The 15,032-nt window shown below is 46.5% G+C and overlaps 1 protein-coding gene across 1 annotated transcript in view; it reads right to left on the reverse strand.

Annotated features, from left to right (window-relative positions):
• The window catches only part of PRKAR1B (protein kinase cAMP-dependent type I regulatory subunit beta), a 146,711-nt gene that overhangs the window by 51,774 nt on the left and 79,905 nt on the right, over nt 1–15,032 (reverse strand). The window contains exons 5-6 of the mRNA XM_049905119.1: nt 3,950–4,011; nt 3,553–3,599 (exon numbers count right to left, since the gene is read on the reverse strand). Coding sequence (XP_049761076.1) covers nt 3,553–3,599; nt 3,950–4,011 — 109 coding nt within the window. The remainder of the gene's footprint in view (nt 1–3,552; nt 3,600–3,949; nt 4,012–15,032) is intronic.

The raw sequence follows: 15,032 nt of genomic DNA on the forward strand, positions 1-15,032 counted from the left end.
TTTAAAGAATAGGAGGAGTCCCCGAGTGGTGCAAACAGTTAAATACTCAGCTGCTAACAAAAAGGTTGGTGGTTCGAGTCCACTCAGAGGTGCCTTGGAAGAAAGGTCTGGTGATAAAAAATACACTTCCAAAAATCAGCCACTGAAAACCCTGTGGGGCACAGTTCTGTTCTGACACATGTGAGGTCACCATGAATCGGAATGTACTTCACAGCAACTGGTTGGGTGGCTTTTTGTGTTTTTTTAAATCCAAATCGAAGCCATTGGCAGATGACACTGGGCTAGCAATCTAAGCCTGGGGCTGGAAACCACTGGCCCTGCCTTCAAGCCCTCCCTCCTCCACAGACATCCTCTTTGACTCTAGGCATCCCAGGGAGCTGCTAGCCCCTGCCTCAGTTTCCTTCTTTGGTGGGGACAGGAAGCCCCAGATACAAGGCCGTGCCCTAGCGGCATGTCCCTGGGCCAGGATTAGAGTGCCTCGGCAACCAGGAGGCCCAGCCCTTCCTAGTCTGAGCGGACCCCATGTGGCCCTTGCCGGTGACACGGCGTGAGTCAGCGACTTCCTGTGCCACCAGCTCCGGAAGCCGGGCCTGAGCCCACTCCAGTTCCCAGAAACACAGCAGCAACGGCGAGTTGACACAGGCCAGCTGCCAGAGAAATAAATAAATAAATAAGTGCCCTCCCCAAAATAGCTCGGAGGCACATACAGAGACACAAGGGACGGAGGCCAAGCCTCGAAATAGCCGAGCCCAGGCAGCCAGAGGGGTGTCACCCTGTAGCTGTGGGCCAAGGTGGTGGGAGGCCCCTTACAGAGCAGGTGTGGGCAAGATTTGGGGTGAAGGAGGGAGACTTGGTGGCCACAAATGAGCCATCCTGGGTGCTGGTGTGTAGAGGCCCAGAGGGGGCACAGGAGGTCAGCTGAGGACATGGTGTTGAGGGCCTGTTGTGGGGTGAATTGTGTCCCCAAAAATGACATGTGGAAGTTCTAACCTTGGTACCCTTGAACATGACCTTGTTTGGAAATAGGGTCTTTGAAGATGTTATCGGTTACATTAACACGAGGTTACACTGGAGTAGGGGAGGCTCTAATCCCATCTGAGTGGTGTTGTTATGAAAGAGGTGAAGAGACATAGAGACACACAGAGGTAGGATAGCCATGTGATGAGGCATCTGGGGCTACAGAAGCTGAGAAAGACAAGTGAAGAGCCCTACGTACAGCCTTTGAAGGGCTCTGCTGACACCTTGATTTTGGACTTCTGGCCCCCAGAACTGTGAGACAGTAAATTTCTGTTCTTACAAGCCACCTGTACTCCTGGGGTTATATAAACAGTTAATGCACTCAGCTGCTAACTGAAAGGTTAGAGGTTTGGACCCACCCAGAGGCACCTCGGAAGAAAGGCCTGGTGATCTACTTCTGAACAATCAGTCATTGAAAACCCTGTGGAGCACACTTCTACTCTGACATACATGGGGTTGCTATGAGTTGGCATCTACTCCATGGCAACTGGTTTGGTTTTTGGTTTGGTGTGTGGCACTTGGTTACGGCAGCCCTGGAACCCTCCCACTGGGCCTCCCTGATGTGCTCGGCCCATGTGCCAGGCCCATGGAGCACCAGTGCCCAGGACGAGCTAGGTCCCTCCCTCTGAGTGTTCAGCCTGTCGTGGAGGCCAGCCTTCAACAAATGGTGGCACCCTAAATGCATCATCAGCAACAGAACTAAATCCTGTGGAGGAAAACTGCGCAGCGCTATGAGAGAAAACAGCGAGAGATGAGATGCATTTGCTGAACCCCCGATTCAAAGGGGTGACACCCCCAATCTGAGGGGTGATGTGTAAGCTGAGCCCAAAGGAGAAGGAAGAGCTGGCAGAGTGAAGATGCTGAGGGAAGTGGGTGGGAGGGGGATGAAGGTGTTCCAGGCAGCGGCGACAGCACAGGCAAAGCTCCTGGGGCAGCTGAGCACCTGCTGGGTTCTAGGAACTGAAAGACGATCATGTTGCCTTGGAGGTCAGGGGGCTTGGGTCTGGCTCGAAAAGAATCCTGGAGGAGGGTCTGAGGCGAGAGACTGGCACGTTCAGATCTGTTCTGCCTAGAATCCAGCTGCTGGGTGGAGAGCAGGCTGTGCGAACAGGAGCAGAACCAGGAGTCCAGGGAGGCTCTGAGCCACTGACCCCGGAAGCCGGGGGCCCGGCCAGCTGGCCAACGAGGCGGACGGAGCTGCACACACTTGAGGGACTACAAGGATCAGTAGTGATCCAGCTAAGGGGAGGGGGCAGGGATCCCACCCTGGTTTCCACCTGGCCATGTGACCCGAGGCGGAGTCCCTGAGAAGGTGGCTGATGGAGTTGCCTCTCCTTCTGAAACAGTGCATGCTGCGAAATCTACTTGTCATGGTTGTTTGCTGTCGAGTCAGCCTCGACTCGTGGTGACCTCATGTGTGTGAGAGTAGATCTGTGCTCCACAGGGTTTTCAGTGGCTGATTTTTTGAAAGCAGATCACCAGGCCTTTCTTCTGAGGCACCTCTGGGAGAACTCAAACCTCCAACCTTTTGGTTAGCAACTGAGCACGTTAGCAGTTTGCACCGCCCAGGGGCTCGTGTGATCTAGAAAAATGTGATAAAACGGTGGCCCATCCCCCAGCTTTTGAGATGGGGTGGGAGGAGAAAACCAAATAGAGTAAGACTAAAAAAAAAAAAAGAGGAAGAAAAGAAAATGATAGTCCACAAGACGGGAGTTCAACAGCTTAGGGGGAGTTGTGAGAACGGAGCAGAAAGCTGAGCATGGAAATCCACTGTCGGTTTGACGATAAAATCAGGGCTTTGGGGTCTATGAACATTTAGTTCCTTCCGCCCATTTAAAAAAAAAAAAAAAACATTAACATCCTAGCTAGGAAAAAATGTCTGCCTTGACCATTATGCTCTTTTAAGAACTATCTATATGGGATCAAATTGACAACGGCAACTCAAAAGATTAAATAGGAACCTTGGGGGGCAGTGAATTTCTGTTAATGGGGAGGAACAACTCAGAAAAGGAGGGTGAGAACAGTTGCCCAACTCGAAGAATGTAATCAATGGCACTGAACCGTACATATAGAAAGTGTTGAATTGGTATATGTTCTGCTGTGTACAGTCTCCACGCAACAACAAAATAAATAAAATTTTCTTAAAAAGTTAACATCCATGTGGTTGAGTAAGAGGGGCATAGTCATGTGCCGCTGATGTGAGGACAGTGTAAGTAAAATAGAGCAGCAACAAAAATGTGTGTGCACTTGAATCCCAGAGAAGTCGGTATGCATGGAAGATGATGAACAGAAATAAAGCGCTGCCAGTATCTGCTGGCAAAAGCTCTTAATTCAGGCTGTGCTCTGCTACTTTTATATCGTCCTTTTTAAGAGATTTGTTTATTGCTGTTCTGGATTAAAACATTACGAAGATATCACCCAGAGAGAAGGTTTTCCTAAACCTGAGGCTGTTGGTGACCTGGTGTGGTACAAAGTCCGATAAAACTGTGTGTAGAAAGAGGTGCTATTCACCAAAAACAGGTAAAAGCTACTTACATCTACTTCTCCTTGATCAATGACATAGAAATTATCTCCTTCATCCCCTGTAACAACAAAAAGAAACACACATACACAATGAAGAAAATATCAAGACATTTAAATAAGCTCTAGCATTTTTGTTTTTCTTGTGAACAACGTTCACGACATTGCTCTACAGCCATTGTCAAGCAGCACTTTGGGTTTCATCAATTCTTTTTAATGACAAGAAGGAGAAGGAGAAGACTACTGAAACATATTGGATTAATGTGTTAAACGGACAGTTTTTAAGTTTCATTAATGAATTTTCTCAAGGATAGATAATGAGGGCATTATATTAATAAATACTTTAAGTGAATAAAAAAAGGTTCACCTCCCCCCGCCCCCATCAGCTTTGGCGCGAAGAAAGCAGACATACCTTGCTGGATGACGATCTCCCCAGCAATGTGGGTGACAGGGAACATGGCATCAAAAATGTCACTGAAAAACAAAACACAGCATGTGGGAGGTGCCGGGGACACAGGGCAGTTTAAACACTCCCTCCTCCCATAACTTTACATTTAAAAAGTCGAGCAGTACAGCTCGTTGACTCATACTCTTTTTAAAAGTAATTCACGTTCATTCAGGAAAATGAGAAAATCCACAAGAATTAAAGGAAGAAAATAAAAATCCTTCCTAATCCCACTGCCCAGAGATAACCGCTGTGAGCCCCCCATCTGTGCACGTAGACGATGTGCTGATCGGGTTTCTACAGCAATAGTACCACACTATAGATGTCGTTTGTATTTCACTTAAAAAAAGGAACCAAAGATCGATCATGAACATTTTTCCATGTTAGTAAATATCATTCTACTCATTGTTGCTCTTTAGTTGTCATTGAATCAGCTCTAACTCATGGCAACCCCACGTACAACACAGCAAAACATTGCCCAATCCTGCACCATCTTCACAATCATTGATATGCTCCAGCCCACTGTTGAGGCCACTTTGTATTCTGAGTGCCTTCCAACCTAGGGGGCCCATCGTCCAGCACTATATTGGACAATATTCTGTTGTGATACAAAGGGTTTTCATGGGCTGATTTTCGGAAGTAGGTCACCAGGCCTTTATTCCTAGTCTGTCTCAGTCTGGATAATCTGCTGAAACCTGTCCACCATGGGTGACCCTGCTGTTATTTGAAATATTGGTGGTGTGCCTTCCAGCATGATAGTAACATGTGAGCCACCATAGTAGGACAAACTGTCAGACAGAATGGTAATCAATCTTAATGTCCTACTTAAGGGGTACAGAGCTTCTGTCTGGGATGATAAAAAACTTTTGGAAATGGATAGTGGTGACGGTTGCACAACATGGTAAATATAAATGATGTCACTGAATTGCATACTTAAAAATGGTTAAAATGGCAACTTTTTTGTTATATATATTTTACCACCATAAAACTATAAAAAGGAGAAAGATCTCAAATCAATGATTTAATTTACCACCTCAAGAAATTTAAAAAAGATAAATTAAACCCAAAGCAAGCAGAAGGAAGGAAATAAAAATAAGAGCAGGAATTAGTTAGATTGAAAAAGAAAAACAATCCAGAAATCAATTTCATTAAAATGTTCAATAAGATTGGTAACTCTCTAGCCACACTGACTAAGGAAAAAACAAAAAAGACAATACCAGGAATGAAAGAGGAGGCATCACTACAGACCCTAAAGATATCAATGGATAATAAGGAAACATTCTAAACAAGTTCATACTCATATACCATTTTTAAGTGTACAGTTCAGTCACATTAATTACATTCAGCATGTTGTGCAACCATTGCCACTATCTAATTCTAAAAGTTTTTCATCACCCCAAACAGAAACTCAGTATCCATTAAACAGGACATCAACTTAGATGAAATTAAACAATTCTTTGAGGTACACAAACTATCAGCACTCATGTGAGAAGAAATATAGTCTGAAGAGTCCTGTGTCAAACCTCAAGAGAACCATATGAGATATCACTTCACACCTACTAGGACAGCTACAATGAAAAAAAAAAAAAAAAACAGACAATACCAAGTGTTGACAAGGATGTAGAGAAACTGGAACTCTCAGCCATTGCTGGTGGGAATGTAAAATGTTGCCCCCACTGTGGAAAACATTTTGGCAGTTCCTCAAATTATTAAACACAGAATTACTATACAGAAAAAAAAAAAAGTAACAATAGATAGTGAACATTTCTCCACACCAGTAAATATTCTACTAGAACATGGTGAGTCAGCAAAAAACAAGGGAAACCCATGAGATGGCCTGACACAATAGGTGCAACAATGGGCTCAAACATACCAACAATTGTGAGGATGGTGCAAGACAGGGCAATGTTTTGTTCTTCTGTATATAAGGTCACCATATACATTTAACAACAACAAAACATGCTAATTGATCTTAACGTTTGTTTCTGCACTTTTTTTTTCTTCTTCAGGGAAACCACTTTCAGTCAAAGGGACTCCTGAAGCAGTAATGAGAAGAGAGCTCGGGAGAGTTCAGTACCCCTGGTACAAAGATGAAAAGTTTAAAAACAGACTCTTCAACATGCTGACCAGACAAACCACGGATGCAGGTGCAGCTGACACCCAGGCAGTGCCAATGGAAACACACGCCAGCTGGGAAGCCAGGCCATTTAATCTTCTACATTTGTCTGTGAAAGGGATACACTCATGGGATGCAGATGGTAGTGTGGAGAGGATCACATGTGTCCCCGAGCTGGCAGAGGGCACGGGAAAAAGGGAAAATAGGTGCTGAACCACGGAAGCAAAGTTCACCTCTCCCTGGAACCTTTATCTGCCAGGACAACAAACAGAACCTGGAGTCGAAGGTGTCGGCGTCTCACTTCTGAAACGCAGCAGCTACCTTTGAACCCTTTACCCACACCGTGGGCGCTTGGCTCCCCAAAAAGTGAAGCAGCGGAGCTGACGCAGAGTTCAAGTAAATTACGGAGGTGTTAGCAACCCTGATGCAGGAAGGAACTACATGCTGTGAGTTCTACGGTTAATAGCCCCATCCATTTAAAAGGTAGATTCCTGTGCACATTTGTGCACTGTGAAGTTAAGGGGAGCCTCAGAGGAGCTCAAGGGTGCTGATGCCGGGAAGGCAGGGCACCTGGTAAGCAAAAGCAAAGATCCAACAAACAGCCCTGCACCCTCCCATTTCCAGGGTCTGGAAAATATAAATAAAGAATTCTTAAAATAGTAGCTGTTTTCTCTCTATTTAAGAAATGTTTCTTTTCTGTTCCAATTCCCAACTTCGCTGACAATTTGGTTTCCTGTTTCCGGCATTCTCTCTTGGAGGCTGGGGGGCAGCGGTGGCAGGGGCTCTGGGCAGGTTGGCAGGAGCCCCCATCCCCTGCTGTCCTCACCTGGACAGCAAGGGGCCCGGACCAGCTGCCCCGGGGCACCTGGTCTCTCGGGCTCCAGGATGTATTTCTTGGCAAAGTGTCCCAGGTCAAACATCTGCAGGCACAGTCCAGTCACTGTTTTTTAAACTGGATTTCTTCAAAACCACAAAATAAGGGCTCTTAAAATGAACAGATCTTTAAGAAATGATTTAACCATTCCTCCCCCATTAAAAAAATTTTTTTTTAGCTTATAATGGTAAAATATTTCCCCCAAAATGCCGAAAACGATTAAACAGGCTCCCATGTGCCCTCCACCGCCCCGAATTGACAGGTGTTAACATTTTACCATATTTGCTTCCAATAGCTCTCTTCTGGAAGGCACTCAGCATCTGAGACAGGGCCCAGCTCCTCCCCAGCCCCAGGGAGGTGTCATGGGAAGTAGCTCTGTATTTTCACTTCATGGGAAGAAGTCCATGAAAAGCATCCATTATTGTCCTGTGCTTTTGGCATAGATAAATCATTAAAAAAATCCTTTTACATAAATAAGGTCCCTGGGTGGTACAAACAGTTTGTACTGAACTACTAACCTAAAGGTTGGCAGTTGGAATCCACCCAGCAGTGCCACAGAAGAAAGGCCTGGCAGTCTGCTTCCGTAAAGATTCTAGCCTAGAAAACTCTATGGAGCAGTTCTACTCTGTATTGCATGGGTCACCATGAGTCAGAATAAAAAGGGTTATGTGAAAAAAAAAAAAGTTGCAAAAAATTATTTTCTTGAGTAAGTCCTTCTGTCATTTTTTCTTTCCCTTTCAATGTCTGTTTTCTAAAGTCTGTTCCCTGAAGTGCGTCTACGTGAATACGCTCAAATCAGGGGCGTTCCTTCCGCTGCTGACTGGTGTTCTCTGCATGAACAGACCTGAGTTCCTCCCCTCATCCTCTTCTGGAGGACACTGAGATAGGTCACAAACTGGGCCTCAACAAGCAACCCAGAGCTCCCCAAGACGAGGGAGGAGGATAAATACGAGTGCTTCCTCTCTGCCATAATCTGGGGGTCACGTTTCACCCCCCGCCTCCCCCCACACACACGATCTGGGTCACATTCCACGCACGTGCTGCTTCTGCTCGCTTGAGCTATGGTGACCACGTGGCGGAAACCTCTGCCTGGAAGACTGAAGACTCCAAGCATGGTGGCTTAGCCTTAGCATCAAGCACAGCGGCCTCCACTTGCCTAGGGGTGTCTGCCAGCCAGGGCCCTGGCGCTCTGTGGAACACCTTTAATGGCCCTCCGCAGGCTTCCCATCCTCCGTCTGTCAGTATGTCATGCTGTGGTGGCTTGTGTGTTGCTGTCATGCTGGAAGCTTTGCCACCAGTATTTCAAATACCACCAGGGTCACCCATGGTAGACAGATATCAGCGAAGCTTCCATACTGAGAGAGACTAGGAAGAAGGCCTGGCGATCTACATCCAAAAATTAGCCAATGAAAACCCTATGGCTCTACTTGCAAAAATTAGTCAATGGAAACAACATTGTCCGACTCCCTTGCTTTGGACTCGTCATCAGGAGGGATCAATTGCTGGAGGAGGACATCGTGTTTGGTGAAAGAGAGGGCCTAGTGAGGGTGCGGGAGACCCTCTGTGAGATGGGTTGGCACAGTGGCTGCAACGATGTTGGCAATCGTGAGGCCGACACAGGACCAGGCAGCGTTTCGTTCTGTTTTACGTAAGATTGCCATGAGTCGGAGTCGACTGGCAAATAACAAGAGCAGACTTCAACACTGACCACACAGGTGCTTCTTCAGCTTTCCAGGTACCTGCAGAGACGTGGCAGGGGAGGTGGAGAAACAACAAAGAATCCCCCGCTCTCTGTGAACAGTGAATCTGGGGGTCACATTTCACCCACCCACACACACACACGATTTGGGTCACATTCCATGTGCGTGCTGCTTCTGCTCGCCTGAGCTATGGGGACCCTGACCTTGGTTATGCCCAGAGACCCCAGCCTCAGCTATACCTGGGGACCCTTGCCGGGGTTACTGCGAGGTCTAGCAGCCCCATCTTCCTGCAGGAGACACTTGAATGCCCTAGATGCCTCCAGCTCATAACCATGAGGAAAAGTGCCAGGAAGGCTTGTGCACAGCCGGTCACGAGGCAGTGAGGCCATGCTTCGGCCAGCCCTCCCCCTGCTCTCTGTCCTTTTACACGAACTCAACGCCATCCTCTCTCCTGGTGTCTAATGGCATTTCAAGGCATCAGCCTCCCCCATCCTGTAAAAAGAAAAACATTTTTCTGTCCCAATCCTGAAATCACCTCTGGAAGGCTTGACCGATGCTGCCGGCATGGATCTTGGGGGTCTTACATTTGGGTGCCTTCCTATTCAAGGGACACTGGCTTAGCACTTACGGGTAGGGGGCCACGGTGCCTCTGGGGACATACAACATTCCCCAGAGCTCAAGTCTGGGAGAGACACAAAAGCATGAAGAGAGTGCAGATGCCACTCACAGCAGGTGGCCAGGGCCACACAGCTCTGAGGACCTCACACTTCTTATCTCACTCTGTCCTTACCCAGCACCGTGAGGTCAGGACTGCAGTCACCCCACTGCCCAGATAAGGAAACTGGAGACACAACGTAGCTGTGCCCAAGGCCAGGCAGCTGTGAGGGGTGGCCAGGCTGCAGAACCCCTATCAGCTGTCAGCCCTAAAGCCGGCCTCCCCCTCACTCTCTGGGTTCAAGAGGCTCAATGGAGCGTGGAGGGGCAGAAGAGGAGGGGGTCTCCCTGAGTGAGGACAGGCATTCTGGGCAGGGCACAGCTCAGCAAAGGCTTGGGGGTTAATAGCGGGAGGCATATGGTACAGGCGGGAGGCCCCAGGGAGGGATCTCAGGAATAGGTCGTGGAGGGTCTGGATGCCAAACTTGGGGACGCCCCCACCCCTGGCCAGACTTAACTCAGATTCTTTCCATCATCATGCAGCAGAAACTTCCAAGGCCCAAGAGGCAGGCCAGTCCAAGGGTTCCTGGGTCCTTTGTTGTTGTGTGTTGTCAATTCTGACTCATAGAGACCTCATGTGACAGAGTAGAACTGCCCCACAGGGTTTCTAGGCTGTGATCTTTACGGGAGCAGGTTGCCAGGTCTTTCTCCTGCAGAGCTGGTGGGGGGTTCAAACCGCCAGCCTTTTGGTTGGCAGCCAAGCACTTAACCATTGTGCCACCATGGCTCCTTGCCAGGCCCTTCGGTCTTTAACAAATAACAACATCCAGACAAGGGCCTGATGTCATCAACCCTGTCTTCAGATCTGGGCTTGAAGGCAGGTTTTCAGTCCCCTGCATGGTCCGAGATCCCTGATGATGAGGGGGTGCCGTGCCCCATCCCAGTGTCTCCGTGGGACCCCTGTGAGCACATCTCACAAGGACTCCCCTACAGTCAGTCCAATCAAACTGGATGCCATCTTTTTTCTTTTTGGTGAGTGTGAGTCACATAACACAAAGTTAACCATTTTAAAGGGTACAGTTCAGTGGTGTTTAGTACATCCACGATGCTGTGCAACCACCACCTCTAACTAGTTTCAAGGCATTTCCATCACCCCCAAAAGGATACCCTGTACCCATTGAGCAGTCATCCTTCTTCCCAACACGGATATTATCTTTTTATTTCTATTTTTATATTTTATTTTATTGTGATGAAAATATACATAACAAAGCATACACCATCTCAACAATTTCTACGCCTACGATTCAGTGACATTGATTACATTCTTTAAAGTTTTGTAACCATTCTCGCTATCCTTTTCCAAATGATCCAACCACCATTAACATGAACTCAATGCCCCATAAGCGAAAACTCCCTTTCACCTCCCTCTCACTGGATATTATCTTGATAATGTATAAGATGAAATATGTGTGTTTTTATATATTTTTTATTCTTATCAGAAATACACGCAGCAAAAAATACACCAATTCAACAATTTCTACATGTACGATTCAGTGACATTAATTACATTCTTCAAGTTGTGCAATCATTCTCACCTCCCTTTTCCGAATTGTTCCTCCCCCATTAACATAAATTCACTGTCCCCCTAAGCTTCCTATCTAACCTTTTGAGTTGCTGTTGTCAATTTAATCCCACACAGACAGTTCTTAAAAGAGCATAATACTCAAGGCAGACATTCTTTACCAATTAAGCTTAACTACTATTTGGAGCCCTGGTGGCACAGTGGTTAAGTATTGCGCTGCTAACCAAAAGGCTGGCCATTCAAATCCGACAGCCACTCCTCGGGAACCATATGGGGCAGCTCTACTCTGTCCTATAGGGTTGCTATGAGTTGGAATAGACTCAATGGCAACGGGTATACTGTTTGGTTTTAAGAAGACTTCAGGGGATACTTTTGGTTTAAGGTTTAAAGATTATCTCAAGGCAACAGTTTCAGTAGTTCATCCTGCATCAATGGCTCCGGAAAGTCTGGATTCCATGAGAATTTGGAATTCTGTTTCACATTTTCCCCATTCTGATAAGGATTCTTCTACAGCATCTTTGATTAAAATGTTCAGGGATGGTACCCAGGCACCATCCAGTTCTTCTGTTCTCATGGCAAAGGAGGCATTTGTTCATGAAAATCAACTATATTGAAGCTCTTCTGTGATGGAACGGTTGTGTGTCGACTTGGCTTGGCCATGATTCTCAGTGGTTTGGCAGTTATGATGTAATTTAGCAGCTATGTAATGATGTAATCACCTCCATAATGAAATCTGATATAATGTAATCACCTCCATGATGAGATCTGTTATGAGCAGCCAATCTGTTGAAAGGGATTTTCCTTGGGAGTGTGGCCTGCATCCAATATAGGTGTACTTCCTGGCAAAGCTTTCTGGCTTTTGCTCGCTCTGGATCCTGCAGCTGGCTCCGTTCATCGGACCTCTGGTTCTTGGGACTTGAGCTAGCAGCTTACCTGACGTCTTCCCACTGGTCAGACAGAGACCTGCTGTCTGATCTTCCAATCTTGGGTTTGCCAGCCCCTGCAGCTACGTGAATCAGGAGAAACCTTCAACCCAACCCACAGGCTTGGGACGTTCCAGCCTCTACAACCATGTGAGCCATTTCCTTGATATAAATCTCTCTATATATTTACACACTGTACTAGTTTTGCTTCTCTAGAGAACCCAGCCTAAGACACCTACCACCAAAATATTAAAAAAAAAAAAAAAAAATTAATTTGCTTCTTTATTATTGGATTACACGGTGGGTTCACAGGCAGGCCCAACAACTTCTAGTTTAAAAAAACTGATGCGCAAAAGTGATATTTCGAGATCTTGGCAACAACCAAAATGGGTTATGAAAATATCTGTGCTTCCTCCTAGGGGCACAGTTACAGGTGCTGCTGATACTGCTGAGGTCTACTGTCCATGTTCTGAGGGAAGGAAATGCCAATTTTACCAAGAGGCTCTCACAGATAAGGATGGCAAGTTTTTCCCATCCCAGTTCATGGTCTCCCTGAATTCTGTCCCCGGACTGTGTTGAGCCTGAAAGTTATATCTCCTCTGAACAGAGTATAGCTTATCTGTCTGTCTGTCTCTGTCTCTCTTCCCTTCACTCTCTCTCTCTCTTCACCTGTCTCTCCATTTCTCTCTCTCTCTCTCTCTCCCGTCTCTGTCTCTCTCTTTTTCTGCTTACCCTCTTGTCTGTCTCTCCTCTGTCTCTCTATCTCCCTCCCCTCTCTCTGTGCCCTAGGCCAGTCTCTTACCTTGGGGTTGGGTACCCGATGTCTTAGTTGTTTCTGAGATCTTGAAATTTCACTTTTGCTCATCACACAGCTCTCTCCAGTGGGTGATGATGGGGCTCAGGATGGTGACCAGTGAACTGACAATCGCTGGCCCAGGCTTTCCAAACTGTCCCCAGGCACTCCCTGCACTGTGCCCAACGGAGTCATGTGATGCTCAGGACCTGGGGAGTCTCAAAGGCACATGGAGAGCCTATGCTGGGTCTCAGCTAGCCCTGGCTTGTGGCTTAGGGATCACAGGCCCCTTGGGAGTCACCATTCAAATCACACTGGTGCTGCTCCCTCCAGTGGCACCTTGGTTCTTATGCCCCTCACCCTGCAGGTGACTGTTCCCTGACTTGCCTGCCTCACCCAGCTGACTGGATGGATGGATGGATGGATGCATGGATGTAAGGATGGTAAATAGATGGATGGATGAGTGGATGACAGAAGGATGGGGATGGGAAGATGGATGGATGGATGGACAGACGGATGGATGGATGGGTGGCTCGCTGGATGGGTGGTTGGATGGATGGGCGGATGGGTAGATGATGGACGGAAAAATGGTGATGGGTGGATAGATGGGTGGGTGGATGAATGGATGGATGGAAGGATGGGGATGGGTGGATGGGTGGATGGGTGAATGGAAGGATGGGGCTGAGTGGATGGGTGAGTGAGTGGATGGGTGGGTGGGTGGATGAATGTAAGGATGAGTGGAAAGAAGGATGGGTGGATAGATGGATGGGTGGGTGGATGGATGGATGGAAGGATGGGGATAGAAGAATGGATGGAAGAGGGGGGATCAGCAGACGGGTGGAAAAATCGAACTGAGTCCATTGCCATCAAGTTGATTCCAACCCATAGTGACCCTATACAACAGAGCAGAACTGCTCATAGGGTTTCCAAGGCTGTAACCTTTACAGAAGCAGACTACCACATCTTCCTTCCACAGAGCGGCTGGTGGGTTTGAACCAATGACCTTTTGGTTAGCAGCTTAGCGCTTTAACCACTGTGCCACCTGGGCTTGGGTGGATAAATAGCTGGAGTAAACCAATGACTGAGTATATTGTACACTCACCAATTTTTTAACTAAAACAAATACTAATTTGTTTATTGAAATAATACACAATTAACACAGTAGATACTCCATAAATATTGGGTTGCGGGAACCATGAAATATACCACTTAGCCTGTTTAACCTATTAAGGGGCTTACTACTTAAGCACATTTACTAATGCGCTTCCCCTCTGATGAGCAGATAGTCTTCAGCCACTACTAACACACAGGCATGGGTCATCCCTGTGACAACTCTCTGTCTACTGGGTCCCTACCCCCACCATCTAGAACCCCCCAACACTCTGCCCCTGCCCCTCCTCCATGGAATCACAGAACAATAGAAGAAAATATAGCAAGTAAATACCAGTGTAGGGAAGTTTTTTTCTAAGCACAAGAGTAAAGGCAGAAATAAGGTAAAAGTGTCAGAGACTTGACTACCTGAAAATTTTAAAAGTTTGCTAGATCAGTAATAAAAAGCAAGCATACTTGGAAGTTTCTCTAAAACATAGAATTCCTATATGATCCAGCAATTCTACTCCCAGGTATAAACCCACAAGAACTGAACACAGGGACTCAAACAGATACATAGGCATCAGTGTTTACGGCAGCACTATTCAGTCACCAAAGACATAAACAGCCTAAATGTCCATCGACGGGTGAATGGATAAACAAAATGTGGTCCACCCGTACAATGGAATACTATACAGCCATAAAGAGAAAGGAAGTCCTGATACATGCTACGACGTGGATGAACTTGGAAAACACCATGCTGAGTGACATAAGCCATTCACAAAACTGCACATACTGTATGATCCTACTTATATGAAATCTCTAGAACAGGCAAATGCATACAGACCAAAGTTTATTAGTGGTTATCAGGGGAGGGTGGGAAGGGGGAATGGGAGTCATTGCTGATGAATACAGAGTTTCTGTTTGGGGCGATGAGAGTTTTGGAAATGGATAGTGATGACGGTTACACAACATCGTGAGTGTGATTAATGCCTGCCACTGAACTGCACACTTAAAAATTGTGAAAATGGCAAATTTTTGTTAGCAGCTGAGCTCTTAACCACTGCGCCACCAGGGCGCTATGATATATTTTACTACAATAAAATTAAAACACATTTTTAAAAATCTGCAACATATAAAACTGAGAAATAGATTTAAACTGTAAGGAATTCTTTCAACAACAAGTACAAAAAAGGCAAACATTCTGATAGAAAAATGGGCAAAGGACACCAAGGGGCAATTTAAAAAATGAAAACCACAAATGTCAGATTATCATATAAAAGCCTTCAGCCCTCACTGGCATGCAAAGAAATGCAAAC

The sequence above is a fragment of the Elephas maximus genome, chromosome 12, assembly GCF_024166365.1.
Source record: "Elephas maximus indicus isolate mEleMax1 chromosome 12, mEleMax1 primary haplotype, whole genome shotgun sequence".
NCBI classification, from domain to species: Eukaryota; Metazoa; Chordata; class Mammalia; order Proboscidea; family Elephantidae; genus Elephas; species Elephas maximus.